This window comes from Aspergillus melleus (genome assembly GCF_016097325.1).
Source record: "Aspergillus melleus strain CBS 546.65 chromosome Unknown contig2, whole genome shotgun sequence".
Classification (NCBI taxonomy): Eukaryota; Fungi; Ascomycota; class Eurotiomycetes; order Eurotiales; family Aspergillaceae; genus Aspergillus; species Aspergillus melleus.
Window position 1 is genome coordinate 1,212,200 of NW_025763371.1, and position 22,280 is coordinate 1,234,479.

Here is a 22,280-nt window from a genome sequence, read left to right on the forward strand (position 1 = left end):
AGCTCGCAACGAGCAAGGCACCGCTGAGTCAGCCTGCAGCCAGGCGGGGCCAATGCACGTGCCCTCTGCCGGTACGACCAATCAGCAAACGACTATCGCCGAATCGCGGCTGCCTGCCACGTGACCGTGCCAAGGCGGCGCGGAGGTGTGGCTTGGCAGATGAGGCTTTGCTTCACTCGCCACTCCCTATTGGTTAGGCAACAGAATTCCTTGCCCACCGGCCTTTCTATTCTTATTCCTCCCGTCGCCTTTTTGCCCCTCTTATCACTCTCTCGCCGATGGACTAACACCGCGCTCTGCAGACTTCGCTTCTAATTCATTCTCTTTCTTCCCCCCCCCTGCCCCAGATCATGTATTCCCCCTGATTTCGGTGCTCATTTCGTCCCACTCGATTGAAATGATCCCCAATCCCCGCTAATATCGACTCATCTTGATCCCCGTTCGCACTCTTGCGCGCCAAGATGTCCGTTCTCCGTCATCATGGGGGGTCCTACCTCCAGCGACGCCTCACCAAGATGTATACCGACACCAAAACATCGTGTGAGAGCGTCACCACCGCGTCCAAGGCTGTCGACGACCCCGAATTAGTCACCCTCCACCGGAATTTCAGAACCCAGCGAGACCGACTGTTGGCATGGGGTCTCGACTGGAGCGATGCTAGCGCAGCCCAGCCGAACGATATCGACGAGTCGCTGACCCAGGCTGGCTTCAGCGACGTCGTTGCCAGTGTTATGTCGTCAATTCAAGAACTCCTCAACGAAGCCGAACGCTTGCAGCACACGGGAACCTCCGACCTCCTACCGCCCAAAGGTGGCCGAGCCGACAAGGATGCGAAAGATGCCCTGAGCCGTCTGCCGGTCAAGACGCACTGGACCAACGAGGATATCAATCGATCGAAGACCCTGCTCTCCGACTTGACCTCTTGCATTGATACACTCTATGACCTGTCTCGTTCGCGGCGCACTATGGCCTCCAGTGGGCAGTCGGGCTGGTCGCGGCAGTACTCCGCCTCCCAAACACCTACCACGGACTCCAAATCCTATCACGGTCCTTCCTACGACTCGAAGCAGATGTATGCTAGCTCCACCACGAAACAAGACCCCTTCGAATACTCGCCCTACCCCACCCATAATCTGGATAAGCCAAGGCTGGAGAACTCGCAGAACTACCTCATCGATCGCTCGGCGCTGCAGCTCTCTGGTGCATCCCACGACAACAGCCCTCCGCCGTATGAAATGGTCGCCGCTTCCACTAATTCTCGCGCTATTGGTCGCATCAAGACCTCGGCATCTCCATTTTTGCGCGGTTCCAAGGACTCGACAGCCACTATTCTCGTTGAATTCACACCCATGATTCTGGAGTCGTCGGGCGCTGTCGCGGTCCCCAGTAACAAACGTCTTGATCACGTCAACCAGACCCTCGACCAGCTGGTTCAGAATGCGCGGGTTTCTCACCTGGGTTTGTTGAAGTTCCTGGGTTATTATATTGACATGCCCAACTCCCGCTATGCTTTCATCTACCAGATGCCAATGGACTATTTCCCGTTCCTTCGCAACCCCACCGATCTGTTGCAGGGTCTGAAACCGAAGCAACTGGTGTCTCTATTCCAGACCAAAGAAGATAACCAGATTCCCAATCTGGAAACGAGGTTCCGTTTGGCCTACGACCTACTGATGGCCGTACTCCAATTAAGGAGCCAGAATCTGGTGCACGGCAACATCAATAGCAGCAACGTTCTCATCTTTCCGGGACTGACGAACTCTAACAACGACGAAGTTAGCCTAACGGAGAACCTTCAACACCCCTACCTGACGTCTTTCGCGCAATTTTCTGCTAACGGGTCTACGCCCGAACCTTTGTCGTCAAGTATGTACCGTCATCCCGACGACAAGCGGTCACTTGAGGACGATGCTGCCTGGGCTTACGACCTGTACTCGCTGGGCCTGGTCTTGATGGAAATCGGATTGTGGGCGCCTGTAAGCCGCCTGTGGAAGATGAAGTACAACAACTCCATGTTCAAGCAGAGGATCGAGAACGTCTACCTGCAGAAACTGGGCCCCAAATGCGGCAGTGCCTACCTTCACGTGGTGCAGCTATGTCTAGATGCGCCGAACTTCCACCTCTCCACGCAGCCTTTCGACGACCTGAATCTACGAGTGCCTCAAACCTTCCACTACCCAGTGCTGGATCTCTCCGAGCCCGACAGCATCTTTTCGTTCTCGATGAATTTCATCTACACCATGTCCAAGATCGCCTGGTCCTGCTGCCGAATTGATCTATTTTCGGCGCCGAATGCCGACGAGCTGGATGATTGCCTGCCCCTTGCTCTTGTTCCTAGACCTGACGTGCAGGATTCGAAAGCGGCAATGAGAGAATTTGAACCCGCGCATACCCAATCCGTTCCTATTGCGGAGCCATTTCCCATATTGCCCCATGCCGACATGAAGGCTCTTCGAGGCAAAATGGGTCTCGACGAGCCACAAACTCGTAAAAGAACTTTCAAAAAGCTCACCAACGTTGAAATCCCACAGGAACATCTGAATGTGTGGAATTTCCAGATGCTTCCCCGACTCCGAAAGCTCCTACAGAAAATCTTGAAAGACTCCTCCGAATCGTGTGGTGTTACTCTCATGATGACCGGCGATGCGCCGGAAAACGCTCGGACCACGATCTGTGTGACTTGCGCTAGCGCAAAGAAGGTCCGTGCGGCGTTAAAGAAGTATTTCCCGCTGGAGAGCGAAGATTGGGATCTTCTTGTGCTCCGGGGCGACATCCAACGGTCCAAAGTCCCACGCAAGAAGCGCCGCAGGCCGGCGAAGACTGGACCGGAGAGAGCAGACCCGCATGGCCCTTCTTACCAAGACCCAAACCCTTGTCATCAGCAACGGCCTCTGTGCGGCGCATCCATGGGGGCATTCCTGAACGAGGAGCATCTGCCTCCGGTGACATACGGTGGCGCCATACTGGTAGATGGCATGCCCTATGGGATGACCGTTCACCACATGCTCGAAGCACCCAGTGACCAGGAGGATGAGGATGAAGACTCTGGCGGGCCTTTGCGGTCGGCTGGTAATTGGCCGCAACCGTCAGGTCCGCAAGATGCGGAATTCATGTACAGCTGGGCTGATGAGGAAGGGCCGTCTGATTTCGACCTTGAATTTGAAATCTCGGAAGATGAGGACGGAGATGGGCATTCCTTAGATGGGAATTACGAGGAGTTCTGCCTGTCGGAGGGCTATTCATCGGACGAGGACGCGTTCGGGCTTGACGACGACGAGTACGAAGATGAGGATGCAGCATCCATCGGTGACACGGCGGGCATCGAACCCGGCGATGAGCCACCTTTATTCGTCACGCAGCCCGCGATTGATGATGTTCGAGAAGACTTCTTTCCATCTCCCGAAGACCGCGACGATGAACACTTGGCCTCTCACTCTTTCGGGTTCGTTCATGCGTCATCTGGTGTTCGACGTTGGACACGAAAAGGGATTAAACACGAGATTGATTGGGCATTGATCAAAATCAACGAAGATCGGATCGATGTTCGCAACATTGTTTATGACAAAGCGTCAGCATCCAGGCCGAATGCATCCAGGCGACGATACGGTGACCGCAGTCCACTTCCCCAAGGCGAAGTCATCTACTTGAATGACATTGCACGGTTAGAAGATATCGGCGGCTTAAATGTGCACTGTTGCGGTCGAACGAGCGGCCTGCAAACGGGACAGATCTCACGGGCAATGACAATCGTCAAGCTGCACGGTCGACAGACCTTCTCGACGAGCTTTTGTGTGGATGGGAATTTCGGGGGTAAGTAAGCACACCACAGTTCACTACGCACTCTGGTCATTTATCCAAGCAACCACATGCTAACTCGTCTTGCTTTAGTCCCCGGCGATTCAGGCGCATGGGTCTTCGAGCGGTCGACCGGCCGTGTCTGTGGCCACGTTCTAGCCTGGTCCGACAAAAGCCACACGGCCTATATAGCGCCCATGGAGGTCCTCCTCGAGGATATCGCGCGCACTCTCAACGCATCCTACGTTGCCCTCCCAGGGGGCCCAGATGGGTCGCTTGCCTACGCCATGCCTCATTCGAACACCCTGGAGCCTCAGAACCCGCGCTACCGCAATCCCCTTCCACTCCCGGATCAGATTCCCGTTGACATCGGGCGACTCCGCATCGACGATCCCAGCATGGGGCCTGTCAATACCAGTCGTGGTCTACGAGAGGTCCCGTATCGGGGCATGCCGCCTATATTGACCCAACCACGCAGTCTAGAAAGACAAATTGCGTGAGGACTTGGACATACCTACTCGCTCCTTCGATCCATATCTCTCCTTACTTCGCCAAGTACTTACTTACCTTGTCCCCTATGCGGGAAGAACATATACCACATGCTCATCCACCTTCCTTTCCTACAAAATATTACCCCTGGTCTAATTTTGCTTCACGTTTATATGAATGACCTATGAACGAGCCGATAGGAAACCCTTTCCTTTCCTGGTTCCTTGTATCTTTTTGTTTGTCTTGTTCAGTCCAATCCAATAATACCCCCTTCTGCGTTTTCATTTTTATGATTATTATTGTGGTTCTATCTCTATCACAGGTCTCCTATCTACTGCCTACCTACCAGTTAGTTACTAGCATATAGTACGTGAGCAAGACTTGACTGAGTTTGGACTCTATCTGTACAACAGTAGATAGCCTCCCGAGTACACATCTTGGTAGCCATGTCAACCAAAACTAATTGACCATCATGAAAGTTCTAGATGTAGAGAGGCCTCTCCAACGATATAATCTAAACAGATAAATAACTTTCTGCTGTTGCATCCATACATAAAGGGAACCAAGGGCTTCGCCCTTGGCTGCTTGCCCTTCAGGTAGAATCCTATAACGTCTACAACAATCTGATGATCATACCTTCTTTTACGTTCTTGGAGACGCACTCTTGCACGTAGCTTCGGCAGATTCATCAATTATAGCAAAATCTTTGAATTCGAACGAGCTAGCATAACTATATGATCAAAATAATCAAGTAACCTGGACCGACACAATCGGGATATTTTGAAGAACCGGTGTTTCACCTCATTCTACCCATTGGTGTGTGGGGGGGATATCATTCCAAAAGATAGAGAGCAATTGATATACTTGCCATCTTCTTTCGAACCTCCAGGAAGATCTATCCTCTACACCGTCACTACCATACCATCTCTCAAGGGCTTCCGGCGTTGGCTCAAAAGGCTCGTCGTCAAGTTTCACGCCATTCTTAATATACCACGCCCGGAGATCATGATCCACGCGTAGGCGAGAAGTCGATTGATATCTCCTAGATCTCGCGAAACGCACATTTCAATATCGGGGTCGTCACCCGTGAAGTAGGTCACTTTTGTAAAGCACTTGGTACACGGTCGGTCCAATCGGTAATTCTCATGGTATATGATACAAGCATTTAGGCCCGTGCATTCGTGCGGGCTCATGTAAATAATCAATCAAATAATCTTATCATAAAATAAACAAAATCATCTATCCAATTGTTATTATAAAGACTTCATAAAAAAATTAAAATAATACAATATCTTTTTCATTACATAATAAATTCGTAAAAACACTCTAAACAATCATCAATGAAACACAAAAACAAAAAAAAAATAATGCAAAGATTATCTAATTTAATTTTTTTAATAAAATCCAAAAACAGATTTTGCATAATATATATTATATCTAATTAATATTATTTGATAACAACATGTTAATTATTATTTGTTGGAATACTGGGTACTAGAAGCAGTAAAGGTGATCAAGAACTTCATGAATTGAAGATTGATTATTCTGATGATGATCTATCTACTGTTACGACACCAATACCAGTCACTTAGGTGAGGGTGGCTACGCTAGACAGAACACCGGGCAAATGACAACCAACCAAGCCCTGTAACAAAGAGATGCCCGCTGTTCATCTCAATGCTCAATAAGCATATCTTAAATATTAAACCAAAAATGACAAAGATACTAAAAATTATAATACATATATATTTATGCATATTTGGGTTTCTACATACATTACACGTGATTATATGATATATAAATAAATAATATACAATCATAATTTGTATATTATTATATTCTCTATCAATTATAAAAGACTCAAAAAAAATATAAAAATATTTATTATTATATATTTAAAATAATTCTTATTTAATTTTTCGCATTCAATACAATCACTGTCTTTAATAATTACAAAAATTATATTCTTAATACAATTCGTTCACATTCTATCATAAAAAAATATACATATCAATTTAATTTTAATTTTATTTTAATTATTTAAAGATCTTTCAATCATCAAATTAATTTATTAAAATCTAGATTTGAGTTTTAAACATAATTTTCAATCATTCAAGAGCAATAATATTCTTCAAATAAATATTATCTATTTTTAAAATTAATCGGATTGATCATTAAAAATCTAAATTATATTTCAACAATGCAATACAACATAACTTAAACAAATTTTAAAATTTAACACATTAAATGTCAAATTAATATAAATTGAGTTTAAACAACATGTCAATCATTTTAAATAAAAATTTTTTAATTTTCATCAAAAAAATCAAATCAAAATCAAAAACAAACAACAATTATATATAATTTCAAAAACATAATTGATCAATTACAACAACAAATCATAATTTTGAAAAATTATTTAACTGTTAAATTAATCAAAATCAAATTATCTAAAACATTCAATAATATCAGATCTAAATTACAAATTTTCATAATTTAATTAAACATGTATTTTCAAATAAATCATGAAAAATTGACGCATAAAATAAATAAAAATTTTTTCATATTAATTTATTTTATTGATTTAGCATTTAATTGATTTGAATTTTTTATTAAAAATTATCAGAAAAGAATGAAAATTATCAAAATAATAATATTAAAAAATTTTTATCAATTATAATAAATTCAAAAAACATTTTCAAACAACATTTAAAAATATTGACGCATTGCGAAATATAAAACGAAAATTATAACAATTTAAGCAAAACGATTTAATTATTAAATATATATTGAAATTTTAACAAATTATATTTTATTTAAATTAAAATAATGACGTTTATATCGCACAATTCAAAAAAAAATCTAAAAAATAAAATTTAAAAAAAATTGATTTGAATAAAAAAATCAAATATATTTAATAAAATAATTGAATAAATAATCAAGATTAACTGTCACGGTGCGAATCCTAAGAGTTTTGGCCCAGGGGCGATAGCGGTATTGGCCCTCGGGCCATAACCCCAGGCACCCACTAGTGTGATCACATGACCACGTCACCTCCTATCTCCCCGCTATCCCAAGATCCTGTTGTAGCTCTTCGAGCTACGTCTTGTCTATCAGCCTGTATATAGCTTGACCCTGTAGCAATCGAGTACCTGATATCTAAGGACCTGCCTGCCTGTCTGCCTACCTGCCATCAGCTCTACCACCCCCGCCAGCCCGCACCCTGACATTAACAATCAATTTTATGATTTTAACATTTAAAAAAAAATCGATTTGAAATACAATTTTAAAAAAATCTAAAAATGGATAATTACCATGTTAATAATAAACAATTAATATAATTAAAAAATTAAGAATACAGCAATCTTTATAATTTATAATTAATAAAATTCGACATTATCAATAAACAACAACAAAATTTATTAAAAACTAAAATTAAATATTAATAAAAAAATAATTATATTTTAATTGCAAAAAAACAAAACACATATTTTGACAATGCAAAATCTTAAAAAAACAAAACAACAAAAATAAACAAAACAATTAAAAAGAATTTTGAATCATAAAAGAATTCAATGAACTAATTGTTAATATTCAAAAAACATATAATTTGAATAAATTGCTAACATCTGTATTATGAATAATCTAGATATTACACGACAAAGAAAAGACATTCAAAAAAATAAATCTAAAAAAAACAATTAATATATAAGATTAATATACAATATTTATAAATTGTTGAACAATATAAAAAAAATAAAGATTTAAATTTATTATAAATTATTTATAAAAAAAACAAAAAAATTCTTCAATGCAGCACATTACAATGATAATTAATTAAAAAAACAATTCTAAAACTCACAAACATTAAAAAATAACAATTATAATTAATTTATTAAACAAAAAACAAATAAATTTTTCAAATTTATCGACAACAAATCAGATCTAATAAATTGTGATTTGATTATAATGTCAAGAAATTTTAATCTTTTAAATAAATAATATGAAATTTAATAGATTGATTATAATTTTAATACAAAAAGATTTTACAAAATATCTGAAACATTTGATGAAATTTTTTATAAAATCACATTTGATCAAGATAACATTGACAATATTAATTTAGAAAATGATCAAACAATTAAAAATGTTTTTAATTATAATTAAACGAAAAACAAAGCCTTTAATTTAAAAGATAACATTATAATTAATTAATATGTCATTTAATTAATATAAAAAATCAAAAAAAAAACAATAAATGAATTAATTAATTTAAAGATTAGAAAGAAATCCAGTATGATTTATCAAAAAATTATAAAACATTTTTATATAATATTTATATTAGAAATTAATTTGTTGGGATTTATAACAAAAAATTAAAAAACATATTATTTGAAATATGCGAATTATAAAATTAAATATAAAATATGCGTTGATGAAGAACGTAGCTTCAGGCAGACAGCCGAGGCTAGAGCGGTGTCGCCCGACAACCTCGGAGTTGCATTCGGTGGCAGATCACTCCTGGAAGACGAAAGAGATAAGTCTATCTTTATACTTCTTACACCTAGTGATGATAGATTCCTTTCTGTGCGTCCTCTCATTCCGCTGCGTGAAGGCGACTTTCTAGGAGTATTTTCTGGAAGTATTCGCTTTTCGCGGGATTTCGAGCCACAGTGGGGGATCCGTGGCCCCGACCAGAGACTCTGGCTAGATTACTCGCGGGTTACTGGGACGCTAAACCAGATGCGAGTTTCACAACCCGGTGGTCCTGCTAATGTGCAACTCCACTGGGAGCTGTTCGGTGAGGATATAGCCGAGCCACGGTGGTCGTGGAGGGTCTCAGTCAGGGCTACAAGGCACATTGCGCCTTTTGAGGAGATCATTCGAGCAGCTCCTCACGAGGAGCAATATTTTTTGCATCAGTCAGCGGAATCTGCACGAGAAGGTTTTATGAAAAGGAACGAGACACCGTAGATTCGCTGGTTGGTGGTGTCAGCCGTAGCATACTAGCCTCACCCTGGTCTAAAAAGCTGGAATGTGAAGGAAGACCCACGGTTAATCTCAAATAATCATTTCTATTTTTTTTACTGCGCATCATACCTCCTGTAGCAAGATAGTTCAAGTCTAAAGTCTGCCCTTTTAGACCTTCCACATTCATATACGTTATGATGTTATAACACGGGCTATCGCTTTGGCCGACCGCTGCTGTCAGCTGACATATGCCCCATTTCAGCAATTTGGAACCGTACAACAGGAGGAAACAGAGGAGGCTGAGCAAATATACAGCAGTTAAGTATCAACGCTCGAGCAAGAGTTACAATTAGATATCACGACATCCAATATGCCTCTTTCCAGAGTAGATCTTAATACTTGCAATTATAGCCCACCTTCGTAATAATTGATATATAGTGGGCAAAAAAAATGCGAGCTTTCTTTAGACTATATACAGGAAACCATCCGACCAAACCTAGGCAAATATATATTCACCACAAGTCAGAGAATCATTCGATGAACCGTTTCTTTATGTTCTCATTGTATCAGCCCCTTTTTCAGAGGAATCTGGAAGGGTAGTCGTCTTGCTTTCAGAAATCGCATCAAAATCTTTATCTGTTTGGTGGATGGGCGTTGGATAATACGAGTCCTACAATCGTTAGTGGTTGGAGGTAGTTCCGGGCCACATGAACCCACGAATTGCGAGACCAAGGGAGACCAGAACCCCGAAGTTTCAGCAAGCAAGATATAGAGTCGGCCCGATCCTTTTAACCTGACCCCAACAAAAACATCGGCTCCACAGATCTTACTGTATTCTAATGCTTTCTTCATCAGACCTTTCTTCCGCCGATCCGTTTTCTGACGGATGGATTTCTTATCTGATTTTTGTAAAGTCCTCATCTTTAGCTGATTAAAGGGCGTAAACGACACAAAACAGACAGCTAGATGTTTAATGGAGATCAATGTCGTGTGGATGCAATATTTTGCAAAGGAAGACGGAGTAGACTCGTAATGCGGAGGCCCTATAGAGCTTTTTATTGTTGCCGTCTGTAAGCTAAGGACACCACGGTTCGACTTTCAGTAAACCATGGCATCTGGTACAAAACACACCGCAGGGGGTTTTCCGCAGAACAGTTTGATACTGGGCAAGTGTTTGTTATTTACTGAGGGCAGATACAAAACGCTGGCTGCTTGTTGATTTACGCTGGGTGATGAACTTTTCCTTTCCATTTATAGACGATCGAGCCCATGTTGGTTGCTCCCGTTCAAGCCATACTAACTAATCGCTCGTCTGCAGTGTGTGCTCGACAGACTATCCGCGACCAGGTGAGGGCGATCGTTCAGCCAAAGATGACCGATGAGCTCCGACTCATGGACATCGACGTGGAGCCATATCACCGGTGGTTGGACATGGGCCCAGTGCGGGACACTGCTGGAGCATCGAACCACCTCAAATGGGTCAACTCCAGAATAGCTGAAGGTCGAGGCTAAACCGGCTTAACCTGACGGCGTCTTCATGTCAACGTTCACCGCTTATAATAACTGAGGTCAAATCAGAGAATTGAGTGGGTACCTATAACCTCTAGCGTTTCTTTTATTTGCATTTGGTTTTCAAGCCTTCACTCTCTGTGTGCGCCTGAATCGCTCCGGACCAAAATACACCAACACATACATGCAGGGCGCTAGAATTGAACCAACACGGCACATGGGAAAAATGATATGCAGGAAGCATTAACATAAAGTGCAGCATCCAACTATTGGTAAACCACTGTAAGCAACTGGGTCTAACAATTAAAATAATAATACTTGGGCACATAGAAACAAGGCTCTCATTGCTATATAACGTAATATTCATTGCCCAGTACACGTTGTGGCGTTATATTTTTCACTTCTAACCAAGGTCTACGATAACCAGAGACCACCTCCTCCGGCGTTATTCCACTGGCCGTCCTGCCTCTCAATGGATGTTTAGATTAAGCACAGGCCAGCGGTTGGCAAATGAGGTTAAAGGAAAACTCCATTTCGATATATTTGCTGCTACCAAGTGAGGCTCATTATGGATATGACGCTCATGTGGATTTAGACTGGCTTTCTGATTTTCATTTTCATTTTCTTGCTTTTGTTATCGTTCTCATGTTTCTCCCATTGATGGTTCCGGTGTTGAAAGCTGTGCAGTAAAAACGGCACCGAACTTGGCCCTTTTGGACTTTAGTCACTTCAGTAGCAATAGTATAGGCTATTTCGTGTCTACCTATGACAATGAATTTGTTTATTAGCTCATTGGTTTCATGTGCGAGTCTAGTAGATCCGTCTCGTATACTCTTTTGGGACCCCGACGTCCAAGCCAAGCCCCACACGAGAAGGATATAAATATAATATACCACCCACTTCCAATTCTCCTTCTACTCTACAAGCTACAAAAGCAAATACAACTGGTTGATCATGCACGACACTCTTCCATTCCCAATCTCCAGACTGGAAGAATGCATAGCGATAGCCCTACAATCCTCTCCGGACTCTATATCCCTGATTCGTCAGCCCACCATCGAAGGCGATGACCACATGATTTTCCTCATAGACTCCCAGCCCGAATACATAGTCCGAGTCACCAAGCCGCGCGAAGATGGTTCCCGCTCCTACAATGGCCAAGAGATGCAAACCCGTGATATCTCACTGCGCAGGTTCATCCGAGACCAGTATCGAGCTCGCTGTCTAGATGAACATGTCATCCCACGGTCTATCGGAACATGGACGCTGAGCAATGATGGGAACTATTTAGCTTCGCTTGAAACCAAGCTCCAAGGGTCGGACTTGCAACACGCTCCTGTTTCCGAGTTGACTGTGCAAGGGCTGGAGGATTTTCTTTCTGTGTTGAAGGGTGTCGACGTGGGAGGGTTAGAGGAAAGGCTGGGGATGAAAATTCCTTCGGTTAAATACCCCGATTTGAAGGCTCACAGAGAGTCTGCGATCAAAGCATGGGCGAGGCTGGTAGAGCGGGGACAAATAACTGCGAAGGATATCGAAAGTGAAGGCCCCATAGACGGGTTCCTGGAGAGGAAAACCACCATGTTGGAGAAGATACAGCACCTATCTTCAGAATACCAGCCGATGCTGGTTCACAACGACATCAAAGGCGAACATTTCCTCGTGAATTCCCAAAGCGGCCGGATCACTGGGATCCTCGATTGGGCAGATATTGGCATCGGGAACGCGGCCCTTGATATTGCTGGGTTGGTGTTGACTGTCGGGGTGAAACCTACAAGGCATATTGCGACAAAAGTAGGATATGGAGAGGATCAGGTCTTGCAAGGAGTGCTCCAGGCTCGATGTGAATGTGTCATGAGGCTGGATGATCGCTTAAATGGGAATGATACGATGAGCCCTGTGACTTTGTTGCGAGATCAGCTCTTTCTGTCCCTAAAGGACTGAGCTGCGCCAGCGCGATCGCTTCTAGCCCGGTCGGTTTCACCCTTGGTGAAGATATTACTCTGCATTACATGCTTAACAGAGGTCGTGTACATACCAGCTCCTAACAAAGCAAGCGCCCATAGAATTATAAATGTGCTATTGTATCATCCTGATATTGCAACGTTGCTCCAACGAACCACACCTACTATTCATATATCAAGTGCAAAAGTCGATAGGAACTCATGACGCAATACTCGTCGGCTCGAGCGAGATACGCCGTGTCCTCGAGCGTTTGATATAAATAATAAAGATAGAATATGTCTGCGTCGCATTCATAGAGCGATCTCGCCCCTCTCTTTCGTGAATTACATCGAGTGCTGCGGGCTGAAGGATGTCGTGCACTAGCCGAGTCACCTTAATATCGTCTATCTGTGGCTGCGCTGGCCTGGAGCCCAGAGAAAATTTGTGCAACTTGCGGATCCGCGTCTGAACATCTTCGAAGAAGCTGCTCACAGTCTCGCCATCCCCAACGTAAAGTGTGACCGCGCCAATCTGCTCTCGCGCCTGCTCTGTGGCTTTGCCGTACCGAAAGGTGGATGATTGGGATGTGACGCTGAACCTTTCGAAGGTGCCATCCTCCAATATTTCTTAATAGCTAAAGAACTGCGATCTATGGGCGTTGTTTAATACCTCCAAGATTTTACAGAGCAGCGTTGCCGGGACTCTCTTTCGACAAGTTGAAATCAGCGCAGAGACCTACCGGCGATGAAACCTTTCCAACCCTTAGGCGTGTCGCTGCAATTTGTCCAAGAGATACGCATATTTTGCCACGGAGCGCCGGAGCCCTGCATGCTAAATTTGCTGGGTTTATTTCCCAACCTAAAGCGGTGCGAGTAAGATTTTGGGAATTGCTCTTCACTGTCATGCCACCTATTAATGCCAACAAATCCATCAGATTCGATGCCCAAAGATGGGATGAGAGTGCCAGTAGTTCAAAATAGTAGTTCATGGACCAGTCAACAATCCAAGCTCCAAGTATGGTTTGAGTATTCCAATGGGGTTGATTTCAGCACTTCAGGCACCTTCTGTCCAGCTGACTTTGTTCGTACAAATGATCGCATGCCATAGCCATCGGGACATTAAATGGAAATGGTCTTCCTTTCCCTTGAAGGAAAAAAGTAATAATGATTGATTAAGGGGAGGGCAATGTTGGGGTTTCCAGCTATCCTCAGGTTATTGATACCGGCTACAAGTTAATGGTTAAACCTATCGATCGGATGAGCTTACCAGTGTGTGTAAATCAGTTAGGTAATGTTGAATGGGATCGTTGGACCCAACCGTGCTTTGTTATCCTCGGTCGCCAAACCGATACCTAAGCAGCAGAACGAAATAGCAGGTTCACGCGAACAGGTTTGGGATTTGGAACACAGTACAGCAAAAGCTCAACCAACTTTAAACACATACGCACTGAAGCTTACTGGAAATTACATTGCTTGGTCGTCACTCCCCCGCAGAATACTAAACGCTCATATTTCGTCAAGATAACCCTCTATTTTTTGCATGATCTCGACAGATTTGCCAACAATGCTGTTCATTTCTCACCACAGCCTCCATAAAAATGGATTGATTTATAAGTCCCGGATCGATAGCAATGAAGTGCCATTCAACGCCTGCTCAGCGCAAAAGGTCCGGGAGAAGAGAACACTGGAGGGCAACTAAATGGCGATTTATTTCAAGCGTAAACGCGCACACACACATACATATACACGCACACGTGTTTCAAAAGAGAACGCGGATCTTGGAGCTTTCAACCCAGGCCACCTTTTTGCCCGTGACTTCAAGGAAATCCTATTAAAGTGGCGTGAAGACCAGCGAAAATACCGTTCCGCGTTATCGCCCCAAATTGTCTCCTTTCTACTTGAAACCGACCCAAAAGAGCAAAATGAAATATTCTGACTCCCGGAGGTTCTTTTCATCGTGGGCCATCATCCTTATTCTCGCCCAGTTTGTTCCCAGTTATACTTTGCAGGTAGGTCTGTTCAGGTTCCCATGGGCTCTTCCACTGAATTAGGCAGATAAGAGGACTTCAGGTCATAAACGGGTATGGGTCCTGACCTTGGACCCATGACGGGTTTTGTCGAGGTCTAGGGAAGCTATACTCTTTCAGGAGTAACGAGAACTCCCCCTGATGATCTCCGACATCGTTCACTTGATTGACAACCTCATTTCCCTCGTTTTGAACGCTATCGAACCATTGATATTCTCCGGGATCGGCAGGCTCTTCGACGGACCAACCTGCGCGTAGCTGGTTCGATAGTTGATCGACCTGTCGAGGGCGCGTTTCTAGTACCTCTCGAAGCGCTTTAAGTCTCTTAAACGAAGGGCCCGGGGCATGGTTCGACTGAGAATTCCAATTGGACATCTGGTGCGTTAGCTTCCAAGTGGAAGACAGAAAAGGGAACGAATCGGCTAGACGGCCGAGGAAGGGTGAAATAAATAGTCTGACCGTTTCGCGGAGATGAATAGAAGGCGCTCCTGACCGCTTGGCGTTTATGCTTGGATGTCTCCGAATCAAACTACCTGTTCCTATTATTTGCTTATGCATAGTGGGTTGTCTGCATGATCAAGTGATAATCTGATTGAACATCAAAGGTGTAGAAAATGGTTGGCTATTTGCATAAAGCTTTAATCAACGCAAAGCGGGCAAAGATTGCCACGGTCGGGTGATAGAAACCTGGTGAAGTGAGAATGTTTGGACAGGCCGATGAACGCAAATGGATAGTTGACTACCCCAGTAAGGTATGACGATGTATTTTTGATACGGTACCTTAAGCAATCTCTACTAAATTATCTTTTTGTAATATATTACTCATGTAGTACACGAGCAAAAACTTGCGGGCATCCAATTCAAATGGCCATGTTCAACCACAAAACACCCTGTTCAACGGTCGACTTACCGTAGTTGACCACGCAACGATAAGTGGGCCCACTGGGCCGTATTTTCCTATATTTTCTGGTTGACCAACTCACCTATTTGGAATTATAACCCGCAAATATATGATCTTTACGTTGATCCCCGACCAAAGCTTATGGCGTATTTGAGCAGGATTTGCAAATCTGCTGTGACTTTCACCATTGCTACACCTAGTTGGTGCCTGCAAATGATCACTATCGTCTTTCTTTCAATGAACAGAGCATGTACAAAGGCCAATCTTCTACCTAATATTTTCAGCAATACCATTTTCTCATGCCTTCCCTGATTGAGATATCAATGTTTATACGAACAATACCGATCTCAGTTTTATCAAGATTAATTCCGACCCTTAGCAACTCAAAGAGCAAGGCTACAGTTCGCAATGGCCGCTGCTAAGTCTGTCTCTTCTATGAGCACCAGGAGATCGAAGAGACAAAAAAATGCCGTCGCAAATCCATGACTTACGAATCAAGTCGGCAAGCACTCAAAGAGTTGGGCCGAGATGCTGAATACAGAGCGTAAATATTCCCTCTATTTTCTCATTTGTCCAGTCCATATATAAATTGCTGCTTCCATGGGTACCTGCGAGTTTCCAGAAGTTTGTCGACTCCAAAGTGGAGAAAGGAGTAATGCTGGCCAATGACAGCGGACTTGAGGTCCTGCCGAGGGCATTGAGCCAGGTACGGGCAGACGCTTCTTGTAAGGCAGGTTGATGCGGATGCACGGAAAATTTTCGTCTCCAACAGTATATTGGAGATCTAGGAGAGCCTCATATAACTTCTCATGGGTTTTCTCTTACCTGAGTCCCAGAAAAACCAGAGAAGACCAGGTTCAACTGAAGGGCCAAAGGAAGATCCCACGGTAAAGTCTATTCGCCCGCTGTGTGCACAGGGTGGCGGGCAAGAACGTTAACCCATAATTATCTTAATCATACCCTTCAGCGCTTAAGAAATACTCGGTCAACCTGGGCATTAGAGGGCACGTAATACATACAATATACCACTGAATTACCCAAAGAGCTGACAGCGCAAGTATCTGAAAGTCGATGTTCTTTTGTTCATTGAGTGGCCTAACGTGATTTTATAGCTTGTGTATCTAGAAACAGCTGGAAACTCTACAAACTACGATCTATTTTGCAATGCCAGAGGCCTGCCCTTACATGTCCCTCGTCGATGCGTCCAGTACGCATTGACAGGTCTTACGCAATTAGTGAGGGTCGAGCATACTAAGCGGTTCTGGGGTTCGTGGGATTTCCGGTCTTAAAATCATTCTTCATTTGTGAGACGTAAACACACTTAGATTCCTATGACACTATGGCGTGGCAGAAGAAAACGGATCTATGCCCATGACGAGGAGGAGCCCTTCTCGCATCTTTCATATTTGCTTCGTTAAGCATTGTGCAAATTCTCGCAGTGCTAAGCAGTTCTCCGAATTGGCGTGGGATAATATCTTTCCTGTAGGACTTTAGTATTGGTATTGCCACGTAAAATTGAGCTCATACCAATGGTGACTCAAGATGGGACCAAAATCCGCTCGGGTCAGCTAGCAACGTGTATACTCGGCCAGAATCCCTTAGTCGGATACCGAGACAAACATCCGCTCCACACAGCTTGCTGTATTGAGAGGCGTTTCTCATCATGCCCTTCATCCGTCGATCCCTTTTTTGCCGCATAGACTTCTTTAAGGCAGAGGTTTTTTTTTCCTTGCTTCCGTTTGGGGAATTTTTTGTTTTCATTTCCTCGGGTGTTATAGAAAAGAAAAAGAATAGAATGGTGTCTGGTTACTATACAGTATGAGATGAATCCTATTGCCTCTGAGTAGAGATCAAGCGAAGAACAGGTGGAATTTATATGCCAAAAAGAAAGGGCTCATGGTTTTCGAAGTCCCTCATGACCGCGGTGCTCAACGATGGATGCCCTGTGAGTGTGTGGTTAACTTTGATAATATGAGAACATCATCCTTATGAGCATTACGGCACCGTTGACAAGTAATTATGTGATGGCGGTTTGGCCAGACAACCCATGGAGAACTGTTATCTGCTTGGACATCAGGACCGCGAGCAATTATCGACCGAACCGATTGGCTCTCTCGAGTGGTACAGATGTAGCTGATGCACCGCGAAGGGGTCGGAACAGCGGCAGGTCCGGTGTGAAACGCTCTTCTAGTCAAACAGGTGCCTCTCTGCCACCTAATAAGCGATCTTGTTCGGCATCTTCTACCAAAGCATCCAGCAACACATTGCCAAATCGAGTTCATCGGCGTGTCATCCTGCATGACTATGGGGAACCGATTTACAAGGCAAGCACTCGCCAGGCCCTGCTTGCTGCGTTAGAAGGCTGTATTGCAGGGCATCAGTCTTTGCAACAAGCAGGGATCCTTCATCGAGATATCTCAGTCAACAACCTCATGATAAACGAGGATAAAGAGAACCCTTTATGGCTATCATTCTTGATTGACCTTGATCTGGCGGTCAGAGAGAAGCGGGATGGTGTTTCTGGGGCAGATGGAAAGACTGGTACGAGGGCCTTTATGGCAATTGGCTCACTTCTGGGCGAGAAGTATTCTTTCATGCATGATCTTGAATCATTCTTCTGGGTGATCTTTTGGATATGCATCCACTATGAGGGGCCAGGTAAAGGACGAGTCGTTGCAAGGTTTGACAAGTGGAACTTTGTGGATATGGACGAGTTAGCTGGCATGAAGAAAGGCGAGATATCGGATGAAGCGGACTTCGTAAGATCCGCGAATGAGTATTTCACAGAGTACTATCAGCCGCTGATTTCATGCATCAAAACACTTCGCAAGGTGGTCTTTCCTAATGGAAGGAGATGGACGAAGGAAGACTCAGGATTGTATGATCGGATGAAAGCTATTCTACGGGGCGCACAAGAGGACTGAAAGCGTTGTAGAGCATCATTTTTGCACTGTGACGCCATGTCAGAACATGAATCTGCTGAGATAGGCTATGATGAAGCATTGGATACAACGTGAGGGTCGCTAGACAATCGACCTTGATTGAACTGGCAGAATAATTCAGAGCTGGCTGTTGAACTATAGGGCTGATTGTACATGAGATTCTGAGGATATTATTGTTGAACGAGCAAATAGCTCTCGGCAGTGATAATCTCACAGTCAGACTTGACCGTTACCCCAGTGGTGGACTATGCCTCTAATGCCTAGTGGCACGCTTTCAAAGACAAGGCAATCGGACACATCAATCGGGTTTAAAGGGTAAGAGTTCAAGCGATTGTGGGAATGTTCCTCACTGTCGCAATTAGTATGGCAGAAGCAGAAACTCACATTGTCACTGCACAAAGCCGGTTCTGGAAACGGGCGTTGAAGATGTGGACAGACATCCACATCTTATTAGAAACTAATTCGCTCCGCAGAAACACGGCTCGAAGATTTTACTGCTCGTCGCTGTCCGTTCTGCGGCATTAGGTGGCACGCGCATTAAGAAATATAAAGATGAAAATACTTAAAACTATTAATCCATTTACATTAGCACTATAGAAGTAATGAGTGTAAATCAATATGGGGGAAACTTTAGAGTCATAGATAGAGATCGGTAGATTTATACAGATTACAGTTAATAACTCAGCACGGAATAAGGTGATAGAATGTGGTGGAATTCATCCAGAAGCCGCCGCTCAAGTATAATTGCCGAAATTAAAGGCAAGGCTTTTCCCGGTACATTCAACGTAAGATTGGAGTAGAACTCATATTCGAAAGAGCTGGCAGCAATGGAACACGCACTAAAGACGCTACCAGTACTGAAACTATACATAATCACGCTACTAACGAGCAACAAAGCGGCCGTACTCACACTGGGGAGCCCATGATAGTCAGGCCAGGAACACGTTTACCTATTATATAAGTAGATAAGACTATGGTAGAACGTAAACCCGGTCAACACCTTTTGAATCTCTACTGGCGAGGATAATTAGGGCTGTTACGGATATTCGTAGCGGAGAATTATATGTAAGATTTTTTGGTTGAGATTAAAAACTGCGAATATTATTCGCAGGATCTGTTGAGAATCAGGGTTGCTGTGTCGAGTGTCGTGGTGACTGAGCCTTGCTGCAGGAAATGGGAACAAGTATATATCAGATTTCCCGCCTCTACAGAAAACAGATACTTAAGACAATCAATACAACTATCACTAATTTAAACATTAATACTTGCGAATATTCGTATTCGCAACAGCACTATTTTTCGAGGGTGGAGAACATTCACTAGATGTTCGTGCTGGATTAATCATTGTGACCATAAATTGACTGGCATCCCTGTGAGATCGGGTTCGAGGTGCCAGTTCGGTTAAATACTTTCCCCGAACATCGACCACCTGCGCAAGACTCAAAGTGGACATCGATAAGTCATGGGTCCTGTCAATCCACTCCTGAGCATTTCGGCAACCAAAGCTGGAAATCCATAAGTATGCCCCAAGTCTGCCTCCCTCGATCTGTTGCGTCTATACTTTTTCAAATCCATTAGATGATGTCTGATCTGAACTTCACCTCAGAAATATTTGAACGCTAAACCTGCCGCTCAAGGTGATCCCCACTTAGATGTAGCTTTAACAATCATGCTAATGCCTCTAACCCCGATCAGGTTGACCTATCCCAACCAAACGAATCGACGACCTCCCGCCGCTAGAGACCGAACCAATATTGTATACGCCGTATTAGTGATGATTCGAGAACTTTTCTTATAACGGTCGATAACCTTAGCCTGGACAGCGACCGATGCGTTTATAGGAAGAAGTCGTTAGACCCAACTCCGCCCTTACAAAAAAATAAAAAAAATTGAGATACAATGCAACCCGGCTAAGGGGCTCGATGTTAGTCCAAGAATATCCAGGTGATAATCCAGAAAAAACTCGAATATTCTTATTTGACAAACGGAATGGCGGTGGTTCTATTGCGAGTCCCTTAATGACCCGACCACTTTGTATTATCACTGCGAGCTCAACATGGAAGGAAGTCAATCCCGAGGACGATCACAGCTTTTAGAAAAAATGAAAAAGTATTGCTCGAGTGTTATGCCTCTGTCTGATGAGCTCCGATTCGCGGTTACTGGCCAGAGGCGGCGAAATAATGCGCTCAAGATAGTTCCGGCAAGGGCAATAAGTCTCGATCATGAACGTTCCAATATTCTAGATGAACAATATGCTTCGTCTGTATATACTAGCTCCGACCGCACTGATTCGAAGTTTGCGCCATCTCCATTGATAGCCCTGCAGGAAGACGTCGACCGTCAACTCGATCTCAAGCTCAATGGGGGGCAATTTCGGATCTAAGCCTTCGTGACAATTCTTCGGATTCTAATAAAGATTCAGCGCTAAAGAGTAGAAGCGTCGCTCCGTTCAAATGGCCTTGTCTTCCTTATCCTCATTCGTATAACGATCAGTACGCCAAACAGGCTCTGGACATGTTACAAGCGATCAGAGCAAACACTATTGCGCACGATTTTATAACAACTATGATTACTTGGCCTGCAGCAGGGCGGCCTGCTGGATAAGTATTGCTCGAATGTAACACTCCATCAGAAAAGGAAAGATGACGGTCGGCATCTTATCATCACCCAGTTTTTTGCCAAGCAGTTTTAAGTAGCAGCTTGATAATTATATCGACAACTGTATATCTATAGAAGACTGTGTAGCAACCGGGCCGTCATTCAAGATCACTTGTGCTGCGTATGGGTATATTGCTATCAGCAAAGGAACTACATGTCTCTAGAAGGAAGTGGCGCACGAGGCAGATATCTGTTGGATTCTCTTCCAAGTACCGGGCTAGATGGTTCTAGTGTTTCTTGGAACGATCGACTCAGACAAAATTTATTTCTTTCATGAGGCCGGAGACTTACGGCCTGCAGAGGCATGCCAATCGAAAAAATTCACATCCAATATCTTAGTATCTAGTAATGTAGTACATTGTCTTAAATTCTTCCGTCAGGATATTTAAGCGGATAGTATCCTGTGCAATGCTAGAACGATTTCGGATTATTGAATTTTATCGTTCCGAATTAGATTGCCGACCTATGAGAAAGCGGGTGAGACTATCCTAAAATTCATGTGGCCGGGCAAATAGACGTAACCGGAAACTTGTATAGTTTCACGGATGAAAGAAAGCATATTGAAAAAGTTAAATAATGCTGGGTTCTCAGTCTTCAGGTCTTGGTCCAAAAACAAACGGCTTAACTGTCATAAATTATGGTCGGTGTAGATTCGATAGCGCAACACGTCTGCTGGGAAGATCAAAAGAAACGAGGTGTTAACCAGGCGGTGCGTCGCGGGCTCGTGCAGTCGAGACTGGGCTAGACTCAAAAGAGGCGTCACCACGTAGGATAATCTGAGCATGTACCTGAAAAGCCCTGTAATGGTTTTCAAGGACTGATACACTCAGCTATACGCACATAGATTTGTTGTCGTGGTTACCTGCATATCGCTTTGGCGACGGTTCAGGGTAAATGAATCTAGAATGATTAAACCTGGCTATTTTAATTAATGTAGGTTGACGTAAGTGAAATGAGGGTCGCCGTCTAAATGTTTTGTAGTGTTTGGGTCAGAACACACTCGGCCTGGCTTTCTTTCCCCACCGCCCCCTCCCCCCCCAAGGGGAAA

General features: G+C 43.7%; 2 protein-coding genes across 2 annotated transcripts; both read left to right on the plus strand.

Moving 5' to 3' along the window:
- Positions 1-273: 273 nt before the first annotated feature.
- LDX57_003280 (uncharacterized protein) lies at positions 274-5,358 on the plus strand. The gene has a single exon (XM_046084924.1). The coding sequence runs from the start codon at positions 462-464 to the stop codon at positions 3,816-3,818; it is 3,357 nt and encodes a 1,118-aa protein (XP_045940887.1). The 5' UTR covers positions 274-461; the 3' UTR covers positions 3,819-5,358.
- Positions 5,359-11,718: 6,360 nt separating this feature from the next.
- On the plus strand, positions 11,719-12,705 carry LDX57_003281 (phosphotransferase family protein; the record flags this gene model as incomplete). Its single annotated transcript, XM_046084925.1, has 1 exon — positions 11,719-12,705. The coding sequence occupies one exon, from the start codon at positions 11,719-11,721 to the stop codon at positions 12,703-12,705; it is 987 nt and encodes a 328-aa protein (XP_045940888.1).
- Positions 12,706-22,280: the final 9,575 nt, after the last annotated feature.